Genomic DNA, 23,873 nt, shown 5'->3' with positions numbered 1-23,873 from the left:
CCCTTGATTCGAACGTCCCGAAAATTTTGACAGCTCGCTCCAAACTTCGGCAACACCGGCAACGGCTTCGTTGCATTCATCAGAATTTACAGTCCTCACCGAGCACGCGGAAACCGGCACGTATGAAGAACCCCTCGTACACGGCCGTGCGTACGCGTCGGGCGCCATGGGCACCGGGTTGCGAGTCTGGCCACTTTAGCCCTAATCATGCCGAGAGTGCTCCTCGGAATCTTGCACGCTGCGGGGACATCCAACTTCTCATCGCGTTCAACGCGATTTATGATTTCGAGCTTCATGACGAAAGGCGAATTCTGCCGCTTCATCACGGCAACACTGCGGGAGAAGGCCCACAAGGCGCAAACACGGTAAACCAGAGAAGCAGCCAGAGAACTCGCACTTTCGCCATCTTGCACGGAGAGCACAAGAGCCTCTGATTGGCTGTCTGAGCAAGCGCTGTAGGCGGGCCAGGATCATTTTTTGCTGGAGAGTGTCGCTAGATAGTGATCTAAAGAAAGGAAGGACTCTTGATTCTGCAACCCGTGAGGGAGCACGGCGAAGCGTCGTCAGGGGAGAGGGGGTGGCAGGTGAAAGATGATAGAGAAAGAGGGAGGATGTGGCTTAATAGACTCCACTATGCGCGACAGGGGGAGTGTCGACGGCTCGCCCGAACAGCCCGAGGCAGCGCGGTCACGGTAAGGAGAGCGGTTGGATGGAGCCGCGCCGCCGGGTTTCCCCGCTACCGCGAGGGAAAGCCAACTTCTGGGGGCACTTTTCCGCCGCTTGACGTTCGATATATCGGGAGTCACTGCAATATTTGTTCGATGTAAGCGTAATTTTTGCTATATATACTCGTTGTAACTATACCGTGACCAGAAATTGTTCGATATATAGAATAATTCGATGTAAACGGGTTCGATATAGTCGGGTTCGACTGTAGTTGGATGTGCCCGTTACCGGAATGTTGTTCGACGCTGACATTGTTGAAATGGCAGTGAACGACGGTGATCAAAGAGGTAGGGGGGGCGTGAGGTGAGGAAGGCTATGCTCGTCCACAGTGTCAGCTGCCGAGGTCAGTCCGCGTTACCAGCATGTGACAAGGATCACTGCCCCTGCAAGGGGCGATGGTGAGCAGCTACAAGTAAGGCTCTTGGGTGTTGTAGCCGCTGGCACTGGTGGCACGACTTGACCGCAACAAAGGGTCGCTCTCGTCGTTGATGGAACGAAAGCATGAGGAGAAAAGCGTAGTGCCGCGCAAGGCGGACTGTGTGGTGGCGATGGTGACATATGGCGACAAAGCAGTGGGCGTCATCTGTATGGAAACAAAGAGCACTGCATGTGCAGAGGTCTGTGTGCGGTGGTTGCTGTAAATCGCGCCCACGCTTCTATGTGCTGCCTCTCGCAATCTCCTGATTAGCGAGGCAGTCGTGCCACACTTTGCTCTGTCTCTTATCTGCCGCACGAAACAGGTTATCCGCGCCAGCTACACTACTCACAGTGTTCTCTTACTAACATAAACTGTGTACCTATATAATCGTAATACAAAATATTGACACGAGAAGTGGAAACACGTATGGAGCTGTGCTCCAATTGCGTATTAGGGTGTACCGTAATCGTCTGTGAATTTTTTTCCTTTGAAGCCCAGGAACTAGTGACTATCGGTTGTACTGAATATTATTGAGGTTCTCAGTTTAATAGTAGACCTGTGTTTTGCAGCAATCCTTTATTTATTGGATAGAAGGTTTTACTTTCCAGTTTTTCTCCAAAATACAGAAGGTATATCCCACCTTTACGGCAGGCAGATTATCGTAAGGTTAATCTGCGCAACAGACGAAAGGACCATGCATCACGAGACTCAATCACTGTTGCGCACGTAGCCAACTAAGAGCAGGCGCCGTCCATGCCATTTCCTTGTCAGGCTCGGCATTATTTGCCACCTGTTAAATTCTGAAATTTAGAGCGTCATCATCGCTATAATTCCTGTCAGACCTGTCAACGCAGACAAACCTTAAACAAACAGAGGCAGCCACAGGCGATGCGGTGCCATTCTGCAGATTGCGGCGTTTGGGCACAGTGTGTGCGTTCCCACATAAGCTAGCATCAGGAAGTGCTTGCAGTGACAGTCCACTACCACGTCAGCTCGTTCGCGGTGCACTCAGCGCCCCTTTTCGCCCTAAAACGAAGGGAAGCGCTCGCTTGGGCGGCATCGAGCATGGGGGGCTCCGCAGTGCATGTGACCTGTGGAGCACTGCATGGATTTCCACATCGAAAATATAATGTATTCAGAAAATTTAATAGTAGATATTCGATTCAGTTTGATTCGGTGATGTTTGAGTATTCACACACTCTTGGTTCGTAAGGCTAATGATGTGCTGGCCCTAATCAAAATTATGGCTCTTTTTCCCAAGACACACAATCCAGAAATACATATGGTGGCTTAAAAAATTGAAGAGGCACTTAGTTATCCATATGTGGATGAATGCGAATGCATTACAACCACCATGCGATGCTTAGACATGCCACAACGCAGTGTCGTGGGTTCGACTCCCACCAAAAGTCGTGGGTTCGAGTGCCTTAAAAAAATTGCTTACTGTAAATAAATTACTTACTTACTTACTTAACTATACTTTAATTAATTGTCCCTTAAACTCCTCCTTAATTAACTCCAAAGGTCGTCGGTTTGACTTCCTCCAAAGGTCATAGGTTCAAGTGTCTTAATTAACTTCACTTTAATTAACACCACAGGTTGTGGCTTCAGCTCCCACACTCTTAAGCAAAATTCCACCCTTTTGCCACACAACAATAATCATTATCTGTCTTGTCCACATTTCCTTTCTTTAACGTGGCGAGCCCAGTACTTTCCAGTAACGAACGGCATGCGCGTTATCACCATGACATAGCATTCCCAACACGAAAGTAGCGGGCACGGCGTTTTCAAGAAAGAAAACGCAAGCAAGGCAGATGACGATTATTGTTGTGTGGCAGAGGTACACCCCAAAGGGTGTAACTTTGCCTAAGAGGGCACCAAAGATCGAGGAATCGATAACTTTTGTCACGCCAACACCGACAGCTATGCGGCATTTTCCATCTCACGAGCCATATAGTGCTTCTGCATTAATAAACTTGGAACTTGCAAAAAATGTTGCAGAAATGTGTTTTAGAAATTTCTGAAGGATTTAGACAACGCATACTGCCATACCTAAGTGTCCTGTTATTAGGAAGACCCTGACCCAACTTCTTTATCATCCTTAAATGACAAACTAGACTCCTGTAGACTCTCTCTTGTTAGGGCTTGGTTCGCTTTGGCCGCAGTGGTGCAGTGTCAGCCTTGTTGTGGCAGTGGTTTTTGCTCCCAGTAAGAGGTCTCACTCTTGTGTGGTGTGTAGATAAGAGCAGCGAAGAGGCACGAGCCCCGCCATCCGCCCCAGCCAGCACCACCTTATCTCAACAGCCCACTGAAGCTGCCTCGCCGCAAGCTGGTGAGTTGTCTTCTTTCTTTTTTTTTTTCCATGGTGTGGTTTATATGAATACTAGGGGTGTGCGAATACGAAATAGTAGATTTCGAATCAAATATTGAATGTGAGAAAATTTTCACAAACTTTAATGCTTACAAATTTTGGGCAGCAAATTATGATGTGTCACATGCTCAGGAGTCTCCGAGCATTGCATGAGAAGAATGTTTTAAGCTATCAGTAACTTAGGTAAATAAACTAAATTAGTATGCCAGCACTGATTACGGCTCAGTTCTAGTATGTGAAGGTCTGGAAAATAATTTTTTATACGAATAGAATTTCAGTTGAATAAAATCAAGTGTTTTGTTTTTTACCTCTGAAACTAATGAATTGGGGATTTCCTGTTGTTCTGCATGCCAATGAGGTTCTCAGTTTAATAGTGGACCTGTGGCAATGTCTTTTTTTTTTTTTTCACAGAAAGCTTTTTTTTCCGGTTTTTAAGATACAGAAAGGCTAAGCATACTCTACAGCAGTTCAGTTATCGTAAGGTCAAGCTGTCCGATAGGTGAAAGGGCCCCGCATCACATGACTCGATCACTCCTCAGTGCATAGCCAGTGCCTACGGCAAAGAGCAGGCACCGTCCGTGCTGTTTCATTGTAAAGCTTAGCGTCATTTTCCACCTGTCAAAAACAATTTGAAGTCTGGAGGGTCACAGCAAGTTCGTGCTACACTCACTACCCCTCTCCCCCCTCCTCCTCGTTCATCTGCTGTCGCTTGCTTTCGTTTTCGATGTGGTTTGTCAGCTTTCTGAGTGTCGCACGGCTGCTACAAATTGATCTGCACCGATTCGACACGAAACCATAACTCTAGCTACCAACGCCCAATGAAGCATAGCCAATTACGCCATGTGGCCAGGCCGGTATTGCTATGATAAGAATTTGGCGCATACCGATGAGTTAATGAACATAACCCATTGCCGAATGCTTCTCGCTAGTATGTTCTTATGGGTGGCTCATCAGGGATCAACGGCAGTTGAAGTGGCATGAGGTTCATTGCTGTGTATCCAACCCGATCTGCTTGCTTATCAATAGCTAATCAGCCTGATCTTCGCCCTTTGCAAAATATGCGTTGCTTTTGTTGCCATTCCCTCTGTCTGCTTCGCCTTAGCATTTTGATCGGTCCTGTCGAAATGGATGAACCTTGTACTAACAGAGGTGGCCCCAGCCTACGTGGCATCGTTTCAGCGCTGTGTGTTTGCGATCTCCACATCGGGTCGACGCCGGGAAATGCTCGCAGTTACCAAGTCCGCTACCCCGCCAATTGGGGCGAGCCATCCGCGGTGCACTCAGTGCTCGTTTGCACTGAAGACGAAGTGCAATGCTTGCTGCATTTTCACAACAGTAATAATTTTCACAATAAGCGTCTTAATTCCTGGGAAACCAGGACTGTCCACAATCTGTCTGCAGCTTCCAGGTTGACTAGCCCTGACAGAAGAGCGCGTCACATCACGTGATCTAGCTGTCGGGTACTGTCCGAAGTTTTGTTTGAAAACGCAGTGACCGGAAATCACTCTCCTGGCTGCCATCTTCTTCTCTTAGCTACTCGCAGATAGCCCCCTACCCAGCGAATTCATTAGCGTGGTTGCCAAAGTGGCGCAGTCTCGGAGGACAAGTTGCCGACACAACCATGAAGCTTGCATAGTTGAATCGCAGCCTGAGTGCATAGGACATGTTCGCAAAGCGCAGTTTACGTGGCATTCTTGCTCTTTGTGCCCCTTAACCACCGTATTTAAGCTAGCTGAGTTCCTGCGAAATTTAAGCAGAATCCCCGCATGGATATAAGCAAAATTACAGTCGTGTCTAGTCACTGTTCACGCAGGAACCACCCACCAATATCTTGAAAGCTCGTGAGACCGTCTACTAATTAAAGGCCCCACGCTTGTCTAGGACAGAGTGTGTGTACACCGTCTACTAGTCCTGCACATAAAAAATCGAACGCTTGAGCTTGGCAACAGAAGGGATCAAAATATATGTCAGCTGCAATCGGTGAAGCGTCCATTGTATACCACCCCAGCTACCAGCGTGAAATAACCACATGCAGCCTGATATGCTGCTTTGCACACCAGTTTCACTCACCTGAAAAGCAATATCTACCCGTTTATTGCACATATAGCACTGAGCGTGACAGATCTTGCGAAACATATCCAGAAAAGCAAGCAGGTGCCACTGATCGCTGTGGTTCCCTCTAAAAAAAACACAAAGACTAAACCTGCAGCACTTAGACAGTTCGTTAAAAACTCGCATAATGGCCCACAAAGCACCGATGTAACAGAAGCACTAGCTGAGCAAACAGTATTTGCCGTCTGGAGCAAGCATAGTATGCAGACGCACACAGCATCTTTCACAATGTGGCGTGAAATGCTGTGCGCATCTTTTTATGATGGCCTTCATTTGCTAGCTGCTTGCGCTTGTGCGAATAGAAATCTGCCAACAGCTCTGACAGTCCACGGACAGTTCACGACTTCAGGTCTGTGAAAAACAAATGCAATTGGGCAGCTCTCAGACTGATGGGCAAAGCTTCTGAAGCTGTTAGAGAAAACCAAATGTGAGACAGCAGTCCCAAGCAGTTTGGGGCTGTCGGGGACCGATAATCGAAGAGGCCCACTGTCACAAAGTCGAGCGCGCAACAAATCAAACTGCACATATGCACGCACTTCCGCAACTACTCACTATTACTGTCGCTGGCAACGGGATCTCGCTAAGTCGCTCCTCCATGGCCTTAAAGATTACTAGTCTGAGATTGTGCGTGGTGTAGCTGGGAGGCTAGGCATGCTCCGTGCTGAATTGGTTGGCCGTAGGAGTACTACACTGCAACTGAGGAGTAGGATGGGCATTTGACAGGAAGTGAATACCGTGTTTACTCGCATAATGATTGCACTTTTGTGTCAAAAAAATTGACGCAAATTCAGGGGTGCGACGCGGGAGAAATTTTCCGGGAAAAGAAAAATAATTTTCTCTTTTCGTCCCGCATTTGCTGCAGGATCACAACAGGTCAACAAACAGGCAGCTGTCACTGTAACAGTACGGGACACCAAAACAAAAAATTGCGGCCGGCAGAGCAAGCCGAACGCGCCGAACATGATTTTTTTTCTTATCTTGAATACATTACGTGCATTGAAACAGTTTCTTCCGTAACAGTAATGAATAATATAGTTAATATCAGCAAGTTTGCGGCAATAACATAGGTATATCCACTTTGAGGGGACAATAACTGAGATGGGCGTGCTTAGCTGCCAGTGACATAGAAACACATGGCGGGCATGCTATGAAAACTGTGGCATTTGTCTTCACTACTGTCCTAATACGACCCATTTCCGCTAAGGGTGGGCAAATATGTTAGCTGTGTTACAAGCGTCGGCGTATGAATAGGGTACACTTCTAACACATCAGTGTAAATGTGGCCACTTTCGTTGCCGCTCGCGATTTGTTACATGCCCACGAGCGCAGACGAGAAAAATCGAAAGGCACCTTTTTTTGTTTTTGTTGACCACAACCTTTATAAAGCCTACAAATAATAAAGGCAAGGCAATGTTGGTTGTAGTCATGTAACTGTGGAAAGTGATGAAAGGAATGAAATGGGGCATCTGCTTAAGAATGTTTGGTGCGTGCAGACTGCTTGTTATGTCTTGAAGAGTTGTTCGCGTAGCATTCGACAGCATTCAACAGATGGTAAGCACAACTATCGTTAGCTAGACTTGGCACATGACATATCGCTGCATCAAGTTCGGGGTGTGATCATTACACGGGAAAGAAAAAAAATTGAATTTTGACGACAGAATTTAGGGGTGTAGTCATTATGCGAGTGTGATCATTATGCAAGTAAATATGGTAGTACACGTTAAGCGGCAGGTACACAATGTACCACTACGGCTTAAGAGGTGAATAAACACATTAAATTAAAGGGTAACCGAGTTGGAGATTCATCTCAACTATGCTTAAAGGGCCCCTGAAACGGTTCGGGTAAATTTTGTAGACGCACAGTGTACAGCTAAAGTTAATCATTCACACCACAATTTGTGTGTATTATCTCATATTAATAGAGCTATGGACGATTATAAGTTACCTTCCTCCATAGCCTGGAATTTTCTCCTCAACTCGTTCGCCGAGTGATCGGGGCTAAGCTCTGCCTTCGCTGGCTCTGCATTGAGGGCACGTCGTGTTCTGTACTTCCGGTTGTTTAGGAGCAAGCGCACGAAGCCTCTCCAACCTCTCTGCCAGCTGCTCGGCAGTCGACCCCAAGCGAGAGCTATTGAAGCAGCATACGTTGAGAGCATTCTGTCACAGCGCTAAACGTGTCGTCTGATATTCCGGTAACCACAGGCAAGCTGGGCGTTTTGATGGATGGGTGGAGGCATAAACTTAAGCTGATGAAGAAACTTTAGCGTGACGTACACAAACGGCCTGATCGGTCTGCATGGTCCAGGAGCTTAGCAAGCCAAACAAATAGCTAATATTGCTCTAGCCAGGTGTAAAACATTTTAAACATTTACAATAACAATGTGTTAATGATTACGCACCTGCAAAAAATTTACAGCAACAGCAAAGAGGAATACACTTCGTTACTGCTACTGTGTTTGGTTAAGCTCTGTGCTACCAGGTGGCTGCACCGTGCACTCCATTACGTTTGTGCTTCTGCTCATCCCACGAAATGGTGCGGTCAAACAGCCAGGCCTAGACTCGCGAAACGCTGTTGTGTTAGTGATCTTTCGGCATGAAGTGACGGCCGCAAACACTCAAATCCTGGCGCCGATCGGATAGCGACAGTCCGATGCACTGCAGCCATTCGGCTCGTCTGCTGCCTTGCAGAGGGACACAATATCGCAGCTTGACATATTGCCAGTCGCTGCGTTTGCAGCCCACAACGCAACAAAGGCGAATTACGGTGCTCGCGAAAAGACTGAGACCGACACTGACCGCGGAGCTCATCAACACGGAGCACGTTGTAACCCAAGCAGACGACACTTGCTGTGTGCCGGAAGTGCTTAAGTGTAGTGAGAAATTTTTCATGTGCATTCTTTTCCTGTTACTTTCTTTTTATAGAAACAAGTTGACTAACACTCCAACTATTACAAACAACATTTGTTCATCATAAAGTTGGAAAAATTATTGATGACATGCCCTGGGATAGATAGCTCGCCTTACTAGCGCATTAGGGCGATTTACGTCAGATGGGTAGGGGCGGCTTAAAATTTAGCCGAGCAGTGTGCTGCGATCGGCAGCAATGTACATTTTTAAAACTTTATAATAAATTGCACACTTTACGCGGAGCACTTAGATGTATCAATTAATGATCAGAAAAGCCTACTGTAACAACTCAGTACGTTTGTACAATATCGTCAAAATCTTTTATTCAGGGTCCCTTTAATAAGCAACTACGGCTTAAGCGGGTACGGTTTAACTAGATTCCATTGTAGTAGATTTAAAACATGATATCCACATTCTCCCGTGTTCCCACTAGCATTGATGATGCCTGTACATAGAAATCAGGATATCCATACATAGTCGAACCTCGGTATAATGAAGTTGTACTTGCATCGAAGAACTTTCATTAAATTGCAAATTTTGTTAATTCGCGGTTTTAATGTTTCAGCAGGAAAAATAATTTCACAATAACCTGGTTCATTCCTGGCGTATAGTATGTTGTCAGTAATCTCTTATAAACAAAGCACAAGGAGGTTGGGCCATAATAGCACGGTTATGAGCATCAGTGCCCACTGTGCAGATCACGCCGCGAACAATACATCGGCATTGCTCATGGCACCCGAGAGATTAGCATTTTACATTGCGCAGCGCCACAAATTTTGAACGCCATGGCTGACCGCACTTAGTGCCCGCAGCTGTCATCATATGGCACCATCATATTAAAAACTAAAGTGCAATAAGGTATAAATATTCGTTCTGGAGGAAAAAATTTTAAAAAGCACGAAATGTCGCAGTTATACCAGAAAGGCAGGGCATTGATGACGATAGCAAAGAAACAACTACACGATGTAAGGTTCATAGATTTATCAGTGTCACGCACTCGGACAAAGATCACTGGAAGACCTAGAATGCTCGCTATCGCAACTGGAACAAACGCTTCGCACCATGCCTCAGAAACTTAAAATTATGCGGTTGCCAAAACTAGATACACGGGAACAAAATGCGCACGATGGCACCAAGTATCTCAGTTCACCCTTTGCACTTGTCCAAGATACAGCATGTGGCCCGCATACGGGCCAACATGCATAGCTACAGCAAGAGTAGAGGAGAGGAGAGGTACGCGCAAGGGAGAGAGGATGGATAGGTGGGCATCACCTGTCCCCTTCCTCCCTCTTAACACGTGCTTGACCACGTTACCATGTAACGTGATCTCTGAGAGTTTCCCGTGATTATGTGAAGTGGGCTTTTACCGATTTGTTTCTGCAAGGTCGTGTCGAATCCGCAAACGTTTACTTCTTTTTTTGCACACAAATGACGCATGTCACTTGCGCTGTGGAATGGTATTTAATATACTGGACGGAGTGCTGACCTTAAAGGGCCCCTCACCAGGTCTGGCCATTTTAAGCTGACAAGTGCAGAGAAGCTGTTAGATTGGAAAGTAGTTTTCTAGCTTGCAGAATATCCAAGTCTATTCCCACTCATGTATAACTCTAAGCACGAATCAAATGCATTCAGCATGGATTGTGGGCCTACAGTTCAAACAGCGACGAGCCTTGCACGTCACTGCCACGATGGTCTTTCAGTTAACTGTTGATGTGGCATGTGGTGGTTATTCTTAAATCTGTGATATGCAAATCCGCCCAAGGGGTGGTTGGTGGTCCGATTTGTTTTGGCTGCTCTAAAATGTTTTTTGGCCGCTCTTGCATGAAGCTAAGTGAAAGCGAGCAGGCAAGTAAGTGCTTGCGAGATGATAAAAGGGGGAGATTAAACCTTTGAGGGTAGATTTTTTTTTTTTTTTTTTGCCATATGCGATCGCCCCGGGTCAATTTCTTTTGTTGATGATTCCGATTCTTCTTAGGGATTTTTCTTTTTTTTTTAAATTACCGTAATTTTTCTAGGGTGACCGTAAAGTGAGAAAAAAATACAGTCGAACCCACTTATAACGATACCGGTTTTAGCAATATGTCAGTTATAACAATGAGAAGCTGCTGCACCGTCGACTTTTGTATGTTTTCCATGCTGAAATAACCCGGCTACTACAATGCCTCGATGCCGCATTATCGGTTATAACGATGAAGTCTGGCTGCTGGGTGTCCGAGCCGAAAGGTAGTGAAATGTGAAATCCTTGAAATGAAAAAAGGAAAACGAGAAATTCGAGCCACACCACAATGGGCCGCTGCTACAACAGCCGGCGCGCGCTCATTTTCCAGCCATCTCCACGCGGTTCTCTCCCGTCGCCCTTCCACCCCTCCGAACACAAAGGGGCTCCGCCCATTGCTCTCAGCCGCCCCACCCTACAAAACACAAATGGACTGCGCCAACTTCGCCGTAAGCAGATTGCTCGCATGTTGCGAGCATCTGCTGAATGCACTGAATGAGGAGCCCTGCTGAATCCCTGAATGCACTGAATGAGGAGCCCTGGCTCCTCATTCAGTGCAATTCTGTGAGCAGCTTAATCGCTCGCATTCATTTTTGTTGGTTGTCGAAGTCGTTTCTGGCCACACGGTTTCCCAACTTCGCTTGACTCGCTGCCGAAACGGAAGATGGCTGATCCGCCTGCTGATCATCGGCAATGCAGGACATTGCCGGTGAAAAGAAAGCGCACAGCTGTAGATTTGGAAACTAAGTGCTTCTAACCGATGAGGCAATCGTCGCGAACGTGCTTGCATCAGATAGCGACGGCGACGACGGCAGCGACGATGCGGTATGGCAGGCTGCCTCAATGTTGTCCTCACAGGAGGCCCGGCAGGTGATTCAGTCCCTCCGGAGCTTTGTTTTCGCGAGGAACCTTCCACTGCACTACGTGGAGCACCTAGATGCCTTGGAGAAGGATGTTGGCAAGCTTCGCGTAATGCATGCAAGGCTAACGGAGATAGGGTTTTCTCGTGCAAGTCAGTGAGATGTACGTGGTGAGATGCTTGTGGCTATCTCACCTCAGCTTTCCTTCTGGATTTCTCAATCCTGCAGGCTGCCACGGCAGCCTTCTCGCAATTTTTAAAGGGCCCCTTTTAGGGCCATCAATGCGATACCTCGACGGTGCTCGCATATCACTTGCCACCCGTGACATCTCCTTGCAGTTGTTATAGCAGTGCCATTCTTTAACGCCGACAGCTGCGGCTTGTTACACGCGATCGGAGCGCTTAGGAAGCAGTTAAACGAGTGAACACAATGAGCAGCCGGGCGGAGGAAGGTGGTGGGGAGGGTCACTGGCCTCCCTGCCTATATAGTTTTCTCATATCAGCTCTGCCATCCCCTTATTTAAAATTTTTCATGCCACCCGGTTATAACAATGGAATTTTTGTGGCACTTAAATATTGTTATAAGTGGGTTCGACTGTATTTTGCGTTGGTATATATGCACTCTTCATTCATAAATAACAACAATAAATAAGGAAATGAACTTATCAGAATTAAAAATTTGATGCATTTTTATGCACATAGTTCCAAGGCTGAAAATCCGCACACAAGAATATTTCGCAAGCCTCAAATGTTCCTGCTCTTACACTAATACTTACGTCCATAGCGTAATCGAACTGCGTAGGTGCACGCACTCAAGAAAACTGTTTGGTTTGTGGGAGATACGGGGTTCTCCTCCGTACTCTTGGGACAAAGGAACGACAACACAGTAGTGCAAACCATCACAAGGGCATTTATTGCCCCTTTCATAGATCAATGGCTGCTAGCCGAGTTGCTATCCCCAAAACATGCCGATGGGCGCGCGACAAATCTAGAAGTCCGACTTACCGCGACCGCATTGCGAGCGAATATGTTCGCCCCATGCTGGATCCCAACGCCTGGTCGTTCGCGTGTTCGGTCACGCCAACGGTCGTGCGTTCGAAGGCGGCCACGCGAGACGGTCTCGCAGAACCATGGATTGGCGCGCGCGCGCAGTACGTCCGGCGCTGTTCGCCGACCCGCCGGGAAAGAGCAGCGCCTTGTCCCTCGGCGCCCGAGTAACCCCGCCGCGACGGTCGCGCCATCTCTCGCACCGCGCTTGTACCACTCCGAGCGCCGCGGGCGCCAGGCCACGCGAGCCGTGCGGGAAAACAGCATATCAGGGGATGCGCTATGCGGGAAAAACATCAGGGGACGCGCGAGAGTCGCGCATCCCCACAGGTTGTGTGCCCATCAAAAAAAGCAAACACGTGTGACAAACTTCCGCTAATCTTCATCTTATCGCCAACCAGCTAGGGCAATTAGTTTTCACGAGTCCTAAAAAAAAAAGAAAGAAAGAAACGGAAACGCATGCACGGCGGCATCCTTCTTTTGCCCACCCCTGTGAGCACTAAACGAGCGAGAAACAAGCAGTCGCCCTTTGAACGATTAGGAACGAGATAACCATCAGTTTCGCAAGTGCAAAAAGGCGAAACTGCCCGCGAAACAAAATCCAAACGGCCGCCCGCCCGCGCGCATGCCAATGCGCGAACGGTAGTATATAGACGCACGGGAGCAAACTAGCGCTAAACAAACCATGCAACGAAAACCGAGAGAGGGAGGTGCGCGAAAAAAATTCCCTGTATCCCCACATAGTGGCAGCACATGACAGAAAAGAAAAAGTCAGGAAATTGGCGCACTGTTTAAGCGTACAGACGGCGCCGTAAATATACGGCATCGACCATTTTCGGACTCGTTCGCGGCACCATGTATTTACGTCATTGACCGTCAAAGGGTTAAGTAGGGGAGCATGACGTGTGTCTCGGCTGGGCTTGATGAAGTGTGATAGCTCGCTGCCAGGTGAAATGAAATGGGAAGCAGCTCTGTTGCATCAGACAACTCACATGCAGCCTGGAAAAAAAATTATAATTTCCAAGAGCAAAGCCCATTCTTTTCCAGTGGTTTTTGCATAGCCACAGTGCCATGATCTGGTCCAATCCACAACACAGCACGTGTGTTCACCAAGCTGCGTACATGTGTCGGCAATGTGCGCAAGGGGCCTCCCTACGGCATAGTAATTGCGATGATGTTTAGCCATTGAGCTCACTGCAGTTCGAAGTGCAGGAGATAAAATGAAAGAAAACGAAAGAAAATTGTTAGATTCGTGCCCCAAACCTGAATACAATAGAACTCATTGATACGTTCTTCAATAGGCCCCAGGAAAAAAAAAAAATCTTGATAGCCGGGAAGACGTAGCAATGAGGAAATCCACAAATTGCCAAAGCAACATCACAAACATGTCTGAATGGCTGCCAGTACAGTTATTAGACATCTCTGCACACATGCTGTGATCGGGGACAGTACATGCGTAAGTAAGAGATGCGTATAATGTTCAGTAACAGTGGCCCCTTCCCACTGTTAATACGCCTCATTGCAATACTTTGCGCATGCTTCTACACATAACGTGGCTTTATTGCGTCAAAGTGGACTCAAGAGAATCAATTATTATGCAGCCTTGATGGCTCCAATATAAGCCTAGCCCTGCCCTCGCTTCCCGGTAGGTTTTCACTGGTGCAGACTTCTTCAGATGCTTCACCAACTCTTCACCAACTGCTCTGTGCACGTTTTCTTCAGATATGCATGTGCATGTTCGGTCACTTATTGCAAACTTTGGTAGCTTGTTGCAACCTATCGGTCACTTGCTGCAGCATACTGGCCCGCAATGTATACATTTTTCATCTTCATAGCAACATGCAAAAGCTAAATTCTCTCTGCACTGCTAAATTTGCATGACTTACGTTCAAATCCAACTAAGATGCAGGAACATTACAAAACCTCGATTTATCAAAGGGGAACGTAATACATGCGAGTCAATGGTATTGAGGTCGGGACTGTAAACGACATTAGCAGCCAGGAAAATGCAAGAGCGAGGAAGGCATCAGCGGTGTTCCACTGTGTAATGCAAGGTGTGTCCTGAAACCGGAAACATAAAAAAAAGTTAGCTCACATTATATTCCTGGAAACACAGTAAATGATTCTATGTGCAGTTCAATAAAAAGAAAGCTGTTTTTTTTCCTATGCATCCCCTGGCTTCCTTAGCTCATAGCCATGGTAAGCTCTGTGTGGGTTCGGTAGCTAGCAGACCTGGCCTGCTTGGGTACCGAGGCAACTCAGACACCTGGCGCTACCACTGTGATGGCCGAGAACAAATTGTATCTTTTACCCTTGAACAATACACAACACTGAGAGTGCCACCTGCTACCTCGCAAAATTGACGGATGATGAGGTAGCGACCGCTCACGCTTATTGGTTAGCCTCGTACCAAATCCTGGCTGAAATGGCTACTGGCTTCGTCATAAACATCAGTCGCAGAAACTCTAAACTTGCATTTTGATGGAGTATTAATTAAGCTAGTCAACCCACTGTGGTGGCTCAATGGGTGTGGTGTTGCACTGCTGATTTCTAGGTTGCGGGTTTGATCCCCAACCACATTCTGATGAAGGCAGGGTGCAAAAACACTCGTGTTCCGTGCTTTGACTGCATGCCAAACTCCATTTGGTCAGGATTAACGTGGAGTCCCTCCACTGTGGCATCCCTCATAAAGGACTGTGCAGTTTCTGGACGTTAAACCACACAGTTTAGTTTTTTGCCTTTCAGCCAGTCTGTCATAGGCTGGTTGGTGGCGTTGGAATGGTGCTGAGGAACGGTGATGTATTTGCAGGTGACAGTGCTCAGGCTGACACCGGCGGCCCGATTCGTGCAACGCCCTCCATGTGGCGCTGCTCCAAGATCATGCACCTTCAGCGGGACCTGCACCCCACCGTGCTTTCATCCCTCGAGGGAATTGTGGACCAGGTGAAACCAGATTGCACCGTCAAATATTTTGACAAGTGGATTTCTTGAAAGGGCATTAAAGGGACCTCCTCACCATGTTTGGGCACTACAAACAGGCAGTGACAATCAAATCTGCAATGTATTACAGCAGTGAATGCCGCAAAAACAGTTGAAACCTAAACGCAAGCTGGTGCACTCTCCTCCTCAGAAAGGAGAATGCGAAGGCATGACAATAAGGCAGGTGGATCCTCAGCTCTGATAAGGGAAAGGGAAAGAGAACAGTGTTAGTCAATGCAGTGGGAAAGCGTTCGATGCAAGGGGGAGAGTAGCTCACCTCCTCTTACCAGTGCTTTATTTGCTCCTATCTATGGACTACTGCTAAGCCCTTTCTAAAAATTCATGAAGTCGAACACTCCCTGGACGGCTCTTTGCTGCTCCTAGAGAATATCCAAAATTTCCAACAGGTCCTGGTGAGGGGCCCTTTAAGCAGGACCTATGACATTGGAACCAGTTCTCTGCTAGTGAATGGGACACAACAGAGCGTAGACTAAAGGAAGTTGAATGCAGCCAAAAGCAGCAACTGTAGCAGAGAATTTGATAAAAGGGTGACGTCAGAATATGTTCAGATTTAGTGTGGCTGGAACCAGCATAGGTTGGAAATCTCCATAAGTGGAGAATGCTTGGAGAGACTTTTGCCCTCCAATAGGTACTGTCTAAGTCTCAACCTTAGCGACAGATCCCTCCGAGTAATGGATATCAACCTCTCTAAGGCCACTGTCCACTGCAAGCACAAGAAGTGATTGCTGAAGCTGGAGACACATCATGGTCACCGTGTTTTGGACAACACCTTTGGGTTATCCTGGAGAGTGTAGCGATTCTTGGAACCATTGAAACCCCTTTGACTATCAGAATGACACATTCAATGGTTTGAAAAACTCTTGTTAAGTTTGCAAAGTTCTTTAATATCATTTTTAGCTATGCTGAGTAATGTTTGAACAACTGGTCACAAGGTTGGCGTAATATAAACATAGAGCCAATCAAATTCATTTAGCTGCTTAGCTAGTTAGCTGCTCAGTAAGCCCTTTTTTATAGACCACTTTTTCTCTCTGTCTAATGAAAAACGAAATAAAAAATATTTTCCATTGCTGACTACAATTTTTTGTTTTCAGCCTGTCAAACTTGACATTGCTTTAACACTTGAAAATGCCTTTTCAGAGCTTTGAAACCCCTCCCCGATTTTCCTTCCTTTTTTTTTCTTTTCTATTTGCACGACAACTGCTCAGTACCTTGGCCTGGTAGTGCTGTTGAATTGCGTTTCTCATCTGCCCCCTTCCTTGCTCGTGCAGATGGTGTGGTTCCGGGAGAACTGGTACGAGGAGGTCCTCCGGCAGCTGCGCCAGGGGCTGGCCAAGTGCTACGCAGTGGCCTTTGAGAACCGGGGTGCAGTGGCAGATGCCACTGTGACACCACACACTCTCAACTTCCTCAAGAAGCTGGTGTCCACCTTCGGAGTGGGCATTGAGAATGTCTCCTCGGTGACGACCACCTTCTCCAGCACCGCGTCCGAGTCGCTGGCTCGCCGGGCGCAGGCCACTGCCCAGGACCCTGTCTTCCAGAAGATGAAGGGACAGTTCACCACGGACTTTGACTTTGGGTGAGTGGTAGCATGGGTCTGTCTCTCGTTGTGCAGTCTGCAGCACGGGTGTCCAGGCTGTCGAATTGTTTAGAAACATTTAAGGTGTGTTCACATTGGTGATCTACAGAGGTTGTGCAGCCAACCATGACTGGCAACTAAGAAGCTACTCACAGCAATAGATGTTCACGCCGGAAGTGAAGCACGCCAGTCATCAGCCCTAAATATCTGTCTTCGTGACAAGGCTGACACGCCACGAGCAAGTCTCTGTCTTCTATTACACATGTGTTTGCCTTCTCACTGCCTTTCACTTGTGTTTTTCTGAGGCTGTCATCTCATATTTTGATAACAGGCTTGTTACAGCTACCTTGAAATGTGCACCAGAAATGTCAGCTTTAGCCACATAATCTCTGCTGTTTAAAAAAACAAATGGAAGAGAGAAAGCAGTAGTAATGTATCACTGTTTGCTTCACGAATCCCCGCATAAAGTAAGCATCTGCATACCATATTTACTTGTGTGAGGTTCCCACCCTCACCTTAGAGAGCAAAAATTTGGAAAAGATGTTCTATTAAGCATCACGTGCATATCACTCTTCGGTGATATGCGCTTGATGCTTAGGCATGTTGTGATGCTTGGGCATGCCGTTGCAATCTTGGAGGCCACGCCTGCATGCTGGTTTAGTTTCTGCAAGCCGCTACTAGATGGCACTTAAGGGGGGACGCGGGTTTCGCGTTGCGAAAAATGGCCAAAAAATAGACTTTTTGAAAACCACATTTTCAGTTTCTATAACTCTTTTCTATCTGATTCCAAAATATCATCCATGTAAACCATGTAGAAGTGCTGTAAAAAATTTGTTTTATCAGCCAAGGTGGCGAAAAATTTCGCAGAAATCAAGAAAGAACAGCGTTTTTCAAGCCACGATATCTCTGGAACGGCGAAACCGAGCGCCGCCATCTTGGTCTCATTGGAAAGTGCATTTCTCCGTCTTCAAATTTGCCGCTTCAGCTATCTCCTCTGTACAGAAACAAGCACACAAAAAGCAAATGATTGGAGGTCGTGCCGGAGTCTGCGATTGACCGTGCCCTCCACGTGACTCCAGCGCGGTTCGCCATTGGTCTGGCGCTCGCATGCCTGTCGAGTGGCACCGAAACCAGCGTTCTTGAAGCAAGGAATGCGCATTCCTCGAAGATTGCTCAATCATGGTCCGATGCGTGGCACTCAAGTGCCAAGCAATTGCCATAAGTGCCAAGCAAGTGCCATAAACAATTCAATGTTGGTGTGATGTTGGATTTTCTTGTTTTGCTGCATTTTTCTTACTGAGGTTCACATTACGCACTGCGCTAGGTGTGCGAAAACTGTCATCACATGTAGCAACATCTGTGCCGCTTGAAACAGGCGATCATCAAACAAGATGGCAGCCATCACGTGTTTCCGGTGCACGTGATCGCATCCGGCGCTTGGTTGTTTCTGTAAAAAAAATGATGGCGCCCATGCAAATGTAATGCGGTGGTGTTTTACGCAATTTTAGTGCTAAGCAATCACATTCGAGCTTGTTATTGAGCCTGCTAGCTCTGCACGAATAGGTAATACGAGGGGTTAACTTTTGAGAAATGTCGTTGATGCAGGATTGTAGTACAGCGACATTTCGTTGTCGAGAGGTATGAAATGCGTTGAATCCTATGGGTGTTCGTCGGGGATACAAAAATATTTCGTTGTCATGAGAACTTATTGTCACGGGATTTCGTTTTCACGGGTTTCGACTGTAGTTAAGGATGTTGCTCACAGACTGAATACAGTCGCCGACTGTTTATTCGAACCTCACAGGGACTGCGGAAATTTCCGAATAAACAGGTGTCCGTAAAAGCAGATTAAGAAAAAAAGAAGAAATCCTTTATTTCCACGCTCTTATTCGGGCTTGCCAGTAGGCTTGAAGAAATCGTGAATGCGTCATTGCACGCTGTTCCGTTTATGCGCATTCAGATAAGCCTGAATCTCGGAGTGGGTCGTACGGTCACTATAGGTGGCTGAAAGCACAGTCACTGCTTGTACATGCTCTGCATGCGACGGCAGTGTAGCAGATGGTGCGTCATCTTCCGACTCATTGTCCGGCGTTGCAGCAGAATCCTGACGAATTATCTCGCCGTCGTCGAGTTCTGCGCATGTCAGTACAGCAGTGTCAGCACCTATGAAATTGTCAAATGAAATGGTGTCCGGAATCGCAATGCAACCACTGCGCAGGTCTCGGCAGAACATTTTCGGCGTCGGGAGGGAGCACATCGGAAGGCGACAAATCCCAGGCCTCCCGGCATCCGCTTGCCAGCTTTCCCCAGCGCAGTCTGCGCGTGCACTGTCAGCGCCATTAGACATTTGACGCGATGTTTTCGTATGCCGCGTTAGATCACTGCAACCTCGACACAGCACATAAAGCAATCACCACCACGCCGTCACGCTAATACCAGTCGCACAAACGAAAAATGTGGCGTACTCGCAGCGTCAGGCACGAAGAAAGAAATCAGCTGCTGGATTGTCTTGACATGGCTTACTAAGCTGAGACCGGAACTGCTGTAGCCACTATTGAACCAGGAAGAAAGGATGATGATGAACGGGGATTTGCAGTAGTGCCGCTTCGTGAGGCAGCAAGGAGGCTCCGTTCAAAACAAAAATGACATTCAGCAAGTCAAACCATGCACCGGTCAGAGCTGGTGCATGGTGCTCTCAATTGAGTTGGCTTAAGAAGTGTCCGAGAAATCAGACGAGAGGTTGCAAGGTGTCCTCAACCACAATCAAGGAGTGGGCCCAACGCATCAAAGAACCATATGATGCCAACACTAAAGTCTACCAAACCGATACCGACACGCCAGCAATCGACAACCATATCATACACTTATGGGGAAGCATGCAAATGCCTCACAAAAAGATGACGCAAACAGAGGTTAAATCGCAAACTTGGACTTTGGATTTCAAACATCACTAAGCAGGCCAGCAGTTATGCCCTGAAGGTACACACTGACAATTAGCGCACATTCTGTGATTTGCTTAAAGGAACACTAAGCACGAAAAAGACGTGGAACATACTCTGCAGCATCCTCGATCCTTCAAGTACCAAAATAGAAACAAACACAATCCTACAAAAACTCATTGGCGAGTATCTGGGAACCCAGGATGAACTCGTACAAGAACTCCAGCTAACATACACGGGAATCCGGACCGGGCATCCGAAACCATACCCTCAATATACGGCACCTCCGAACGAGAGACTTGATGCACCCATCACGTATGCGGAGGTATACGCGGCAGCACAGAGCTTCAAGAAAAACACGGCACCGGGCCCCAACGGGATCACCAACGTCATCTTGAGACACCTTAGCGATGAAACCCTCGGAGCCTTTACACAGCAGCTGAATGAAGGTATCTGGACACCAGGCGAAATATTACCTGAGGAATGGACAACCGCTCACATAGGCCTTATACCCAAACCGGAAAAACTGCGCAGGCTCAATCGACTACAACCGACCTCGCTCACGTCTTGCCTGGGCAAACTTTTTGAACTAATCATACTCACTCGAATAGAACAACACATGGAGTAACATGGACTACACCCCAATTGCGTGTACGGATTCCGGAAAGGCATGTCAGCACAGGATGTCTTCCTCCTGCTCAAGGAAGAAGTCCTCAATCCACAGCCGGGCCGCAGCAACAACACACTCCTAGCCCTCGATGTGGAAAAAGCCTTTGATAGTACAGTAAAACCTTGTTAATTCGAAGTCATTAAGACCACAAAAAATCTTCGAATTAAGTGGGTTTTCGAATTAATCGAACACACAAAAAGAATGCAACCCAGGCAAACAATTTTGCTGCAGGAGTGCGCTACCTTTACTCGGTGATTTTTGGATTACTTAATGTAATCAGAGATGCTGGTTTGCCATGTCCTGTAGTTCGAGGCTCCAAGGGTCATGTTTTCTAGTTAGCCAACTATGTGCAGCATTTGAGAATTTCCACCGTGGCACTCAACAAAACTGCGGATAACGTTCAGCAATCCGATAACTTCGCCGAGAGTGGGCGCTTGGGAAGGCTCGTTAGTGTCGTCGTCATCACTGTCATCGCATGTGGTCGCATCAGCGGTAACTTCACACTCCAAGTCTGAGTAGCATGTTTGTTGGTCCTTTTCAAAGTTCAGATACTCGGCGAAGCCGACTGCACCGGATTCGCTATCTTCTGTGCAGATTGCATTGATGTGGTCGCAATACTCGGCTCCTCCTTCATCAAGTGCAGATGAATAGTCAGCATCAGCATCGAAGGTGCTTTCCTTCGAGAAGCCAGTGTGTTCAAAACACCGCATGATCAAAGTCGGTTCCACTTGCTTCCATGCATACACAATAAGACATATGGCCCTGAGGAGGTCGATGGAGTACTCCTTGCCATTGTCGTAGCAAAGGACTATACGCTTGAGCAGGTGGTGGCGGTAAATCTTCCTCGTGTGGTGAATGACACCTTGGTCCATTGGATGTGAGATCGACGTGCTGTTCGGAGGAAGAAATACTATCCTGATAGCTTTCCGGTGTGGGATGTCACCATGCGCTGGGCAATTATCAACAACGAAGAGTACATTCCTCCCTGTGGCCACGAACTTGGGGTCAAGCTGCCAAACGTAATCATCAAATATTGTGCCTGTGACCCAGGCTTTCTTGTTGTGCCGGTAGATAAGCTCATTCCTTGGCAGCAGCTATGCATATGTAAGGGGGGAGGCTACCTTCGGATACCAACTTTTCTGTTTATTGAGATATTTTAATGAAATTTTCAGGATAGACTCTTAGCAAAAGCGTTAGTAGAACTACAAAATTTCATGCAGTTATGCTCACTGGTTCTCAAGTTACAGTAATATGTCAGAATGGTGCACATGGTTTTCTCATTCCAGGCCTGGAGAATTTTCAAAAGGTGCTGCAACTGTGAAATTCACCGTGATAATTCCCAAATGGATACCTCAGGGCAAGACAGAGCCCTTTTTTAATATTTCCTTGCTGAAAAATTTTAGCAGACCACCGAATTTAGTGTTGGTGATTAAGATTTCATCAATCAAATTTTGATTAAATATCACAAATCACAGATTCAATATATAAAATAAATGGGCCTGTCTTGTCCTCATAAATTTATTCAGGCACACAATAAAAAAGAGCTTCTGGAAATTTGATGAGCGGCTACAGAGATATGGCTGGAACAATCAGCCTCACCAGCCACAAAAGTCATTTTGAGAAAATGAGCTTTGAAAGTTTTGAGCACATATATTGGTCTAAAATGACCCTGCAGCATAACTGGAGATGTCCTTAGGCACTCTCTTCTTTTGTCACCTTTCCATCTTCTCTTGCGATCGCTTCTTGGCCTTTTTCAAGCGCAGAGAATCTTTCACAGCTGCCCGTTGAATGGCCAGGTGTTAGCCCCACTGATGAACATAGCTCTTGTGTGGCCCTGTGGCAGCCAGCATTATATCTTAAAACTGCCTCATGCAGTGCTGTCTCCACAGCAATCAGCGACGCATGCTGCTCTTTGGGCATCAGGGTTTACAGCACGGAGTGAAATGATTCTGATGCATTCTGTGTCTTTGCTCACAGGCAGCGTTGCATAAGAGAAGCCTGTGAGAGGTGCTCATGAACAGGTAGCAGTGCTTCTGCAACATAGCCTGGAAGATTGTACCGATGCTTCAAAGGTGGCACACCATCACCCTTGCTGGGGTTATGATGACACCACGAGTCTGCACCCTCAAGGCACAAGTCGTGGTGAGGATCCTCGTCCGTCGATGTTCTGTGGTGGTACGATGCCATCACTGCATGCTGCATTGCGGCCACATCATTGGAATTGTTCCGTAGGGCCCAGCCATAATAGTCGGTCAACTTGTCGATGAGGGCCTTTGTCAGCCTGCCCTTCCCTCCTAAAGCCTTGTCACTTTTCTGCACAAAGTTTCGCAGGGCTGTCCCCATTCTCTTCTGGACGTGGTTCAGGCATTCCTCATTCGAAATGGGGACCAGTCCATAAGCATTTTCTTGCACAAGGGCAGAGAAGGTGGCACTATCTCTGTCAGACACGAGCGTTGTGCAACAGAGGTTGTGCTTTGGCACCGAGTGTGAGAAAACGATGACAGCTGCCTCAACCTCCATCCTCCCAGACTTCAGTGTTTCTGGCACACATGATCCTCCTCCCAGCTTGCGTAACCTGGGTCTCCAGGCTTTGGTCCTACTTGGCAACCAAGGCACTGGTTTGATAAAACAATGACGTCCAAGATGAGGCCCGTATGATATTCAGTTATTGCACCAACTCCAATATGAGACGTGTGGCCATGCTTGTGCCATGTTCCATCAAAGTTTACTGTGATATCCCTGCTGAAATATGGATCCATTTCCTTGTAGGTGGTTTTCACAGCAGAAGCAGATTCTGCATATAACTTGTCCATGCACTTTGTCTGCGGTTCCCTGAATTTCTTCAAGTGCTTCTGAAAAGTCTTTCGATGCAGGCCTCCATGGGACACGTTCATCACTGCCCAAAAGTCTTTGAGGGCTGTTTGTCCCTTCCCTATCTGTTTTGTTGCCACAATGGCTCTTCTATTCACGTCAAAGGCCATTGAATCATTCTGACGAGCAGAACTCCACGAGCTTGCAACTGCTCCAAAATGTAAACATAGCAGCTCAAGCTTTGTTACAAGTCCAAGTTGGGTGCCTCCTTGAACCTTCATCCCAGTCGCGAAGCACCGTTGGCACGAGGTCTGGAATAGCAGGTCACCTACGGCATCCATTTGCACAAGGAGAAATTTTTCGCCTTCACTTGTAGCAGTGGCAGATTCAGGATCGCACTCTGTCGCTGCCATAGCGCCAAGTCCTCGTTGCACAACAGTG

At 47.2% G+C, this 23,873-nt stretch overlaps 1 protein-coding gene and 1 pseudogene across 7 annotated transcripts in view; one reads left to right on the top strand and one right to left on the bottom strand.

The window, feature by feature from the left end:
- Nipped-A (Transcription-associated protein Nipped-A) overlaps positions 1–23,873 on the top strand; it is a 361,163-nt gene that overhangs the window by 298,363 nt on the left and 38,927 nt on the right. For all 7 annotated transcript variants that reach the window (XM_055075904.1, XM_055075900.1, XM_055075899.1 and 4 more), the window contains 3 exons: positions 3,384–3,476; positions 15,246–15,379; positions 16,705–17,012. In XM_055075904.1, the coding sequence (XP_054931879.1) occupies positions 3,384–3,476; positions 15,246–15,379; positions 16,705–17,012 (535 nt within the window). The remainder of the gene's footprint in view (positions 1–3,383; positions 3,477–15,245; positions 15,380–16,704; positions 17,013–23,873) is intronic.
- Positions 22,280–23,845, bottom strand: LOC140216176 (uncharacterized; annotated as a pseudogene).

Source organism: Dermacentor andersoni, chromosome 2 (assembly GCF_023375885.2).
Source record: "Dermacentor andersoni chromosome 2, qqDerAnde1_hic_scaffold, whole genome shotgun sequence".
NCBI classification, from domain to species: Eukaryota; Metazoa; Arthropoda; class Arachnida; order Ixodida; family Ixodidae; genus Dermacentor; species Dermacentor andersoni.
This window is presented reverse-complemented; position numbering and strand designations above follow the sequence as displayed.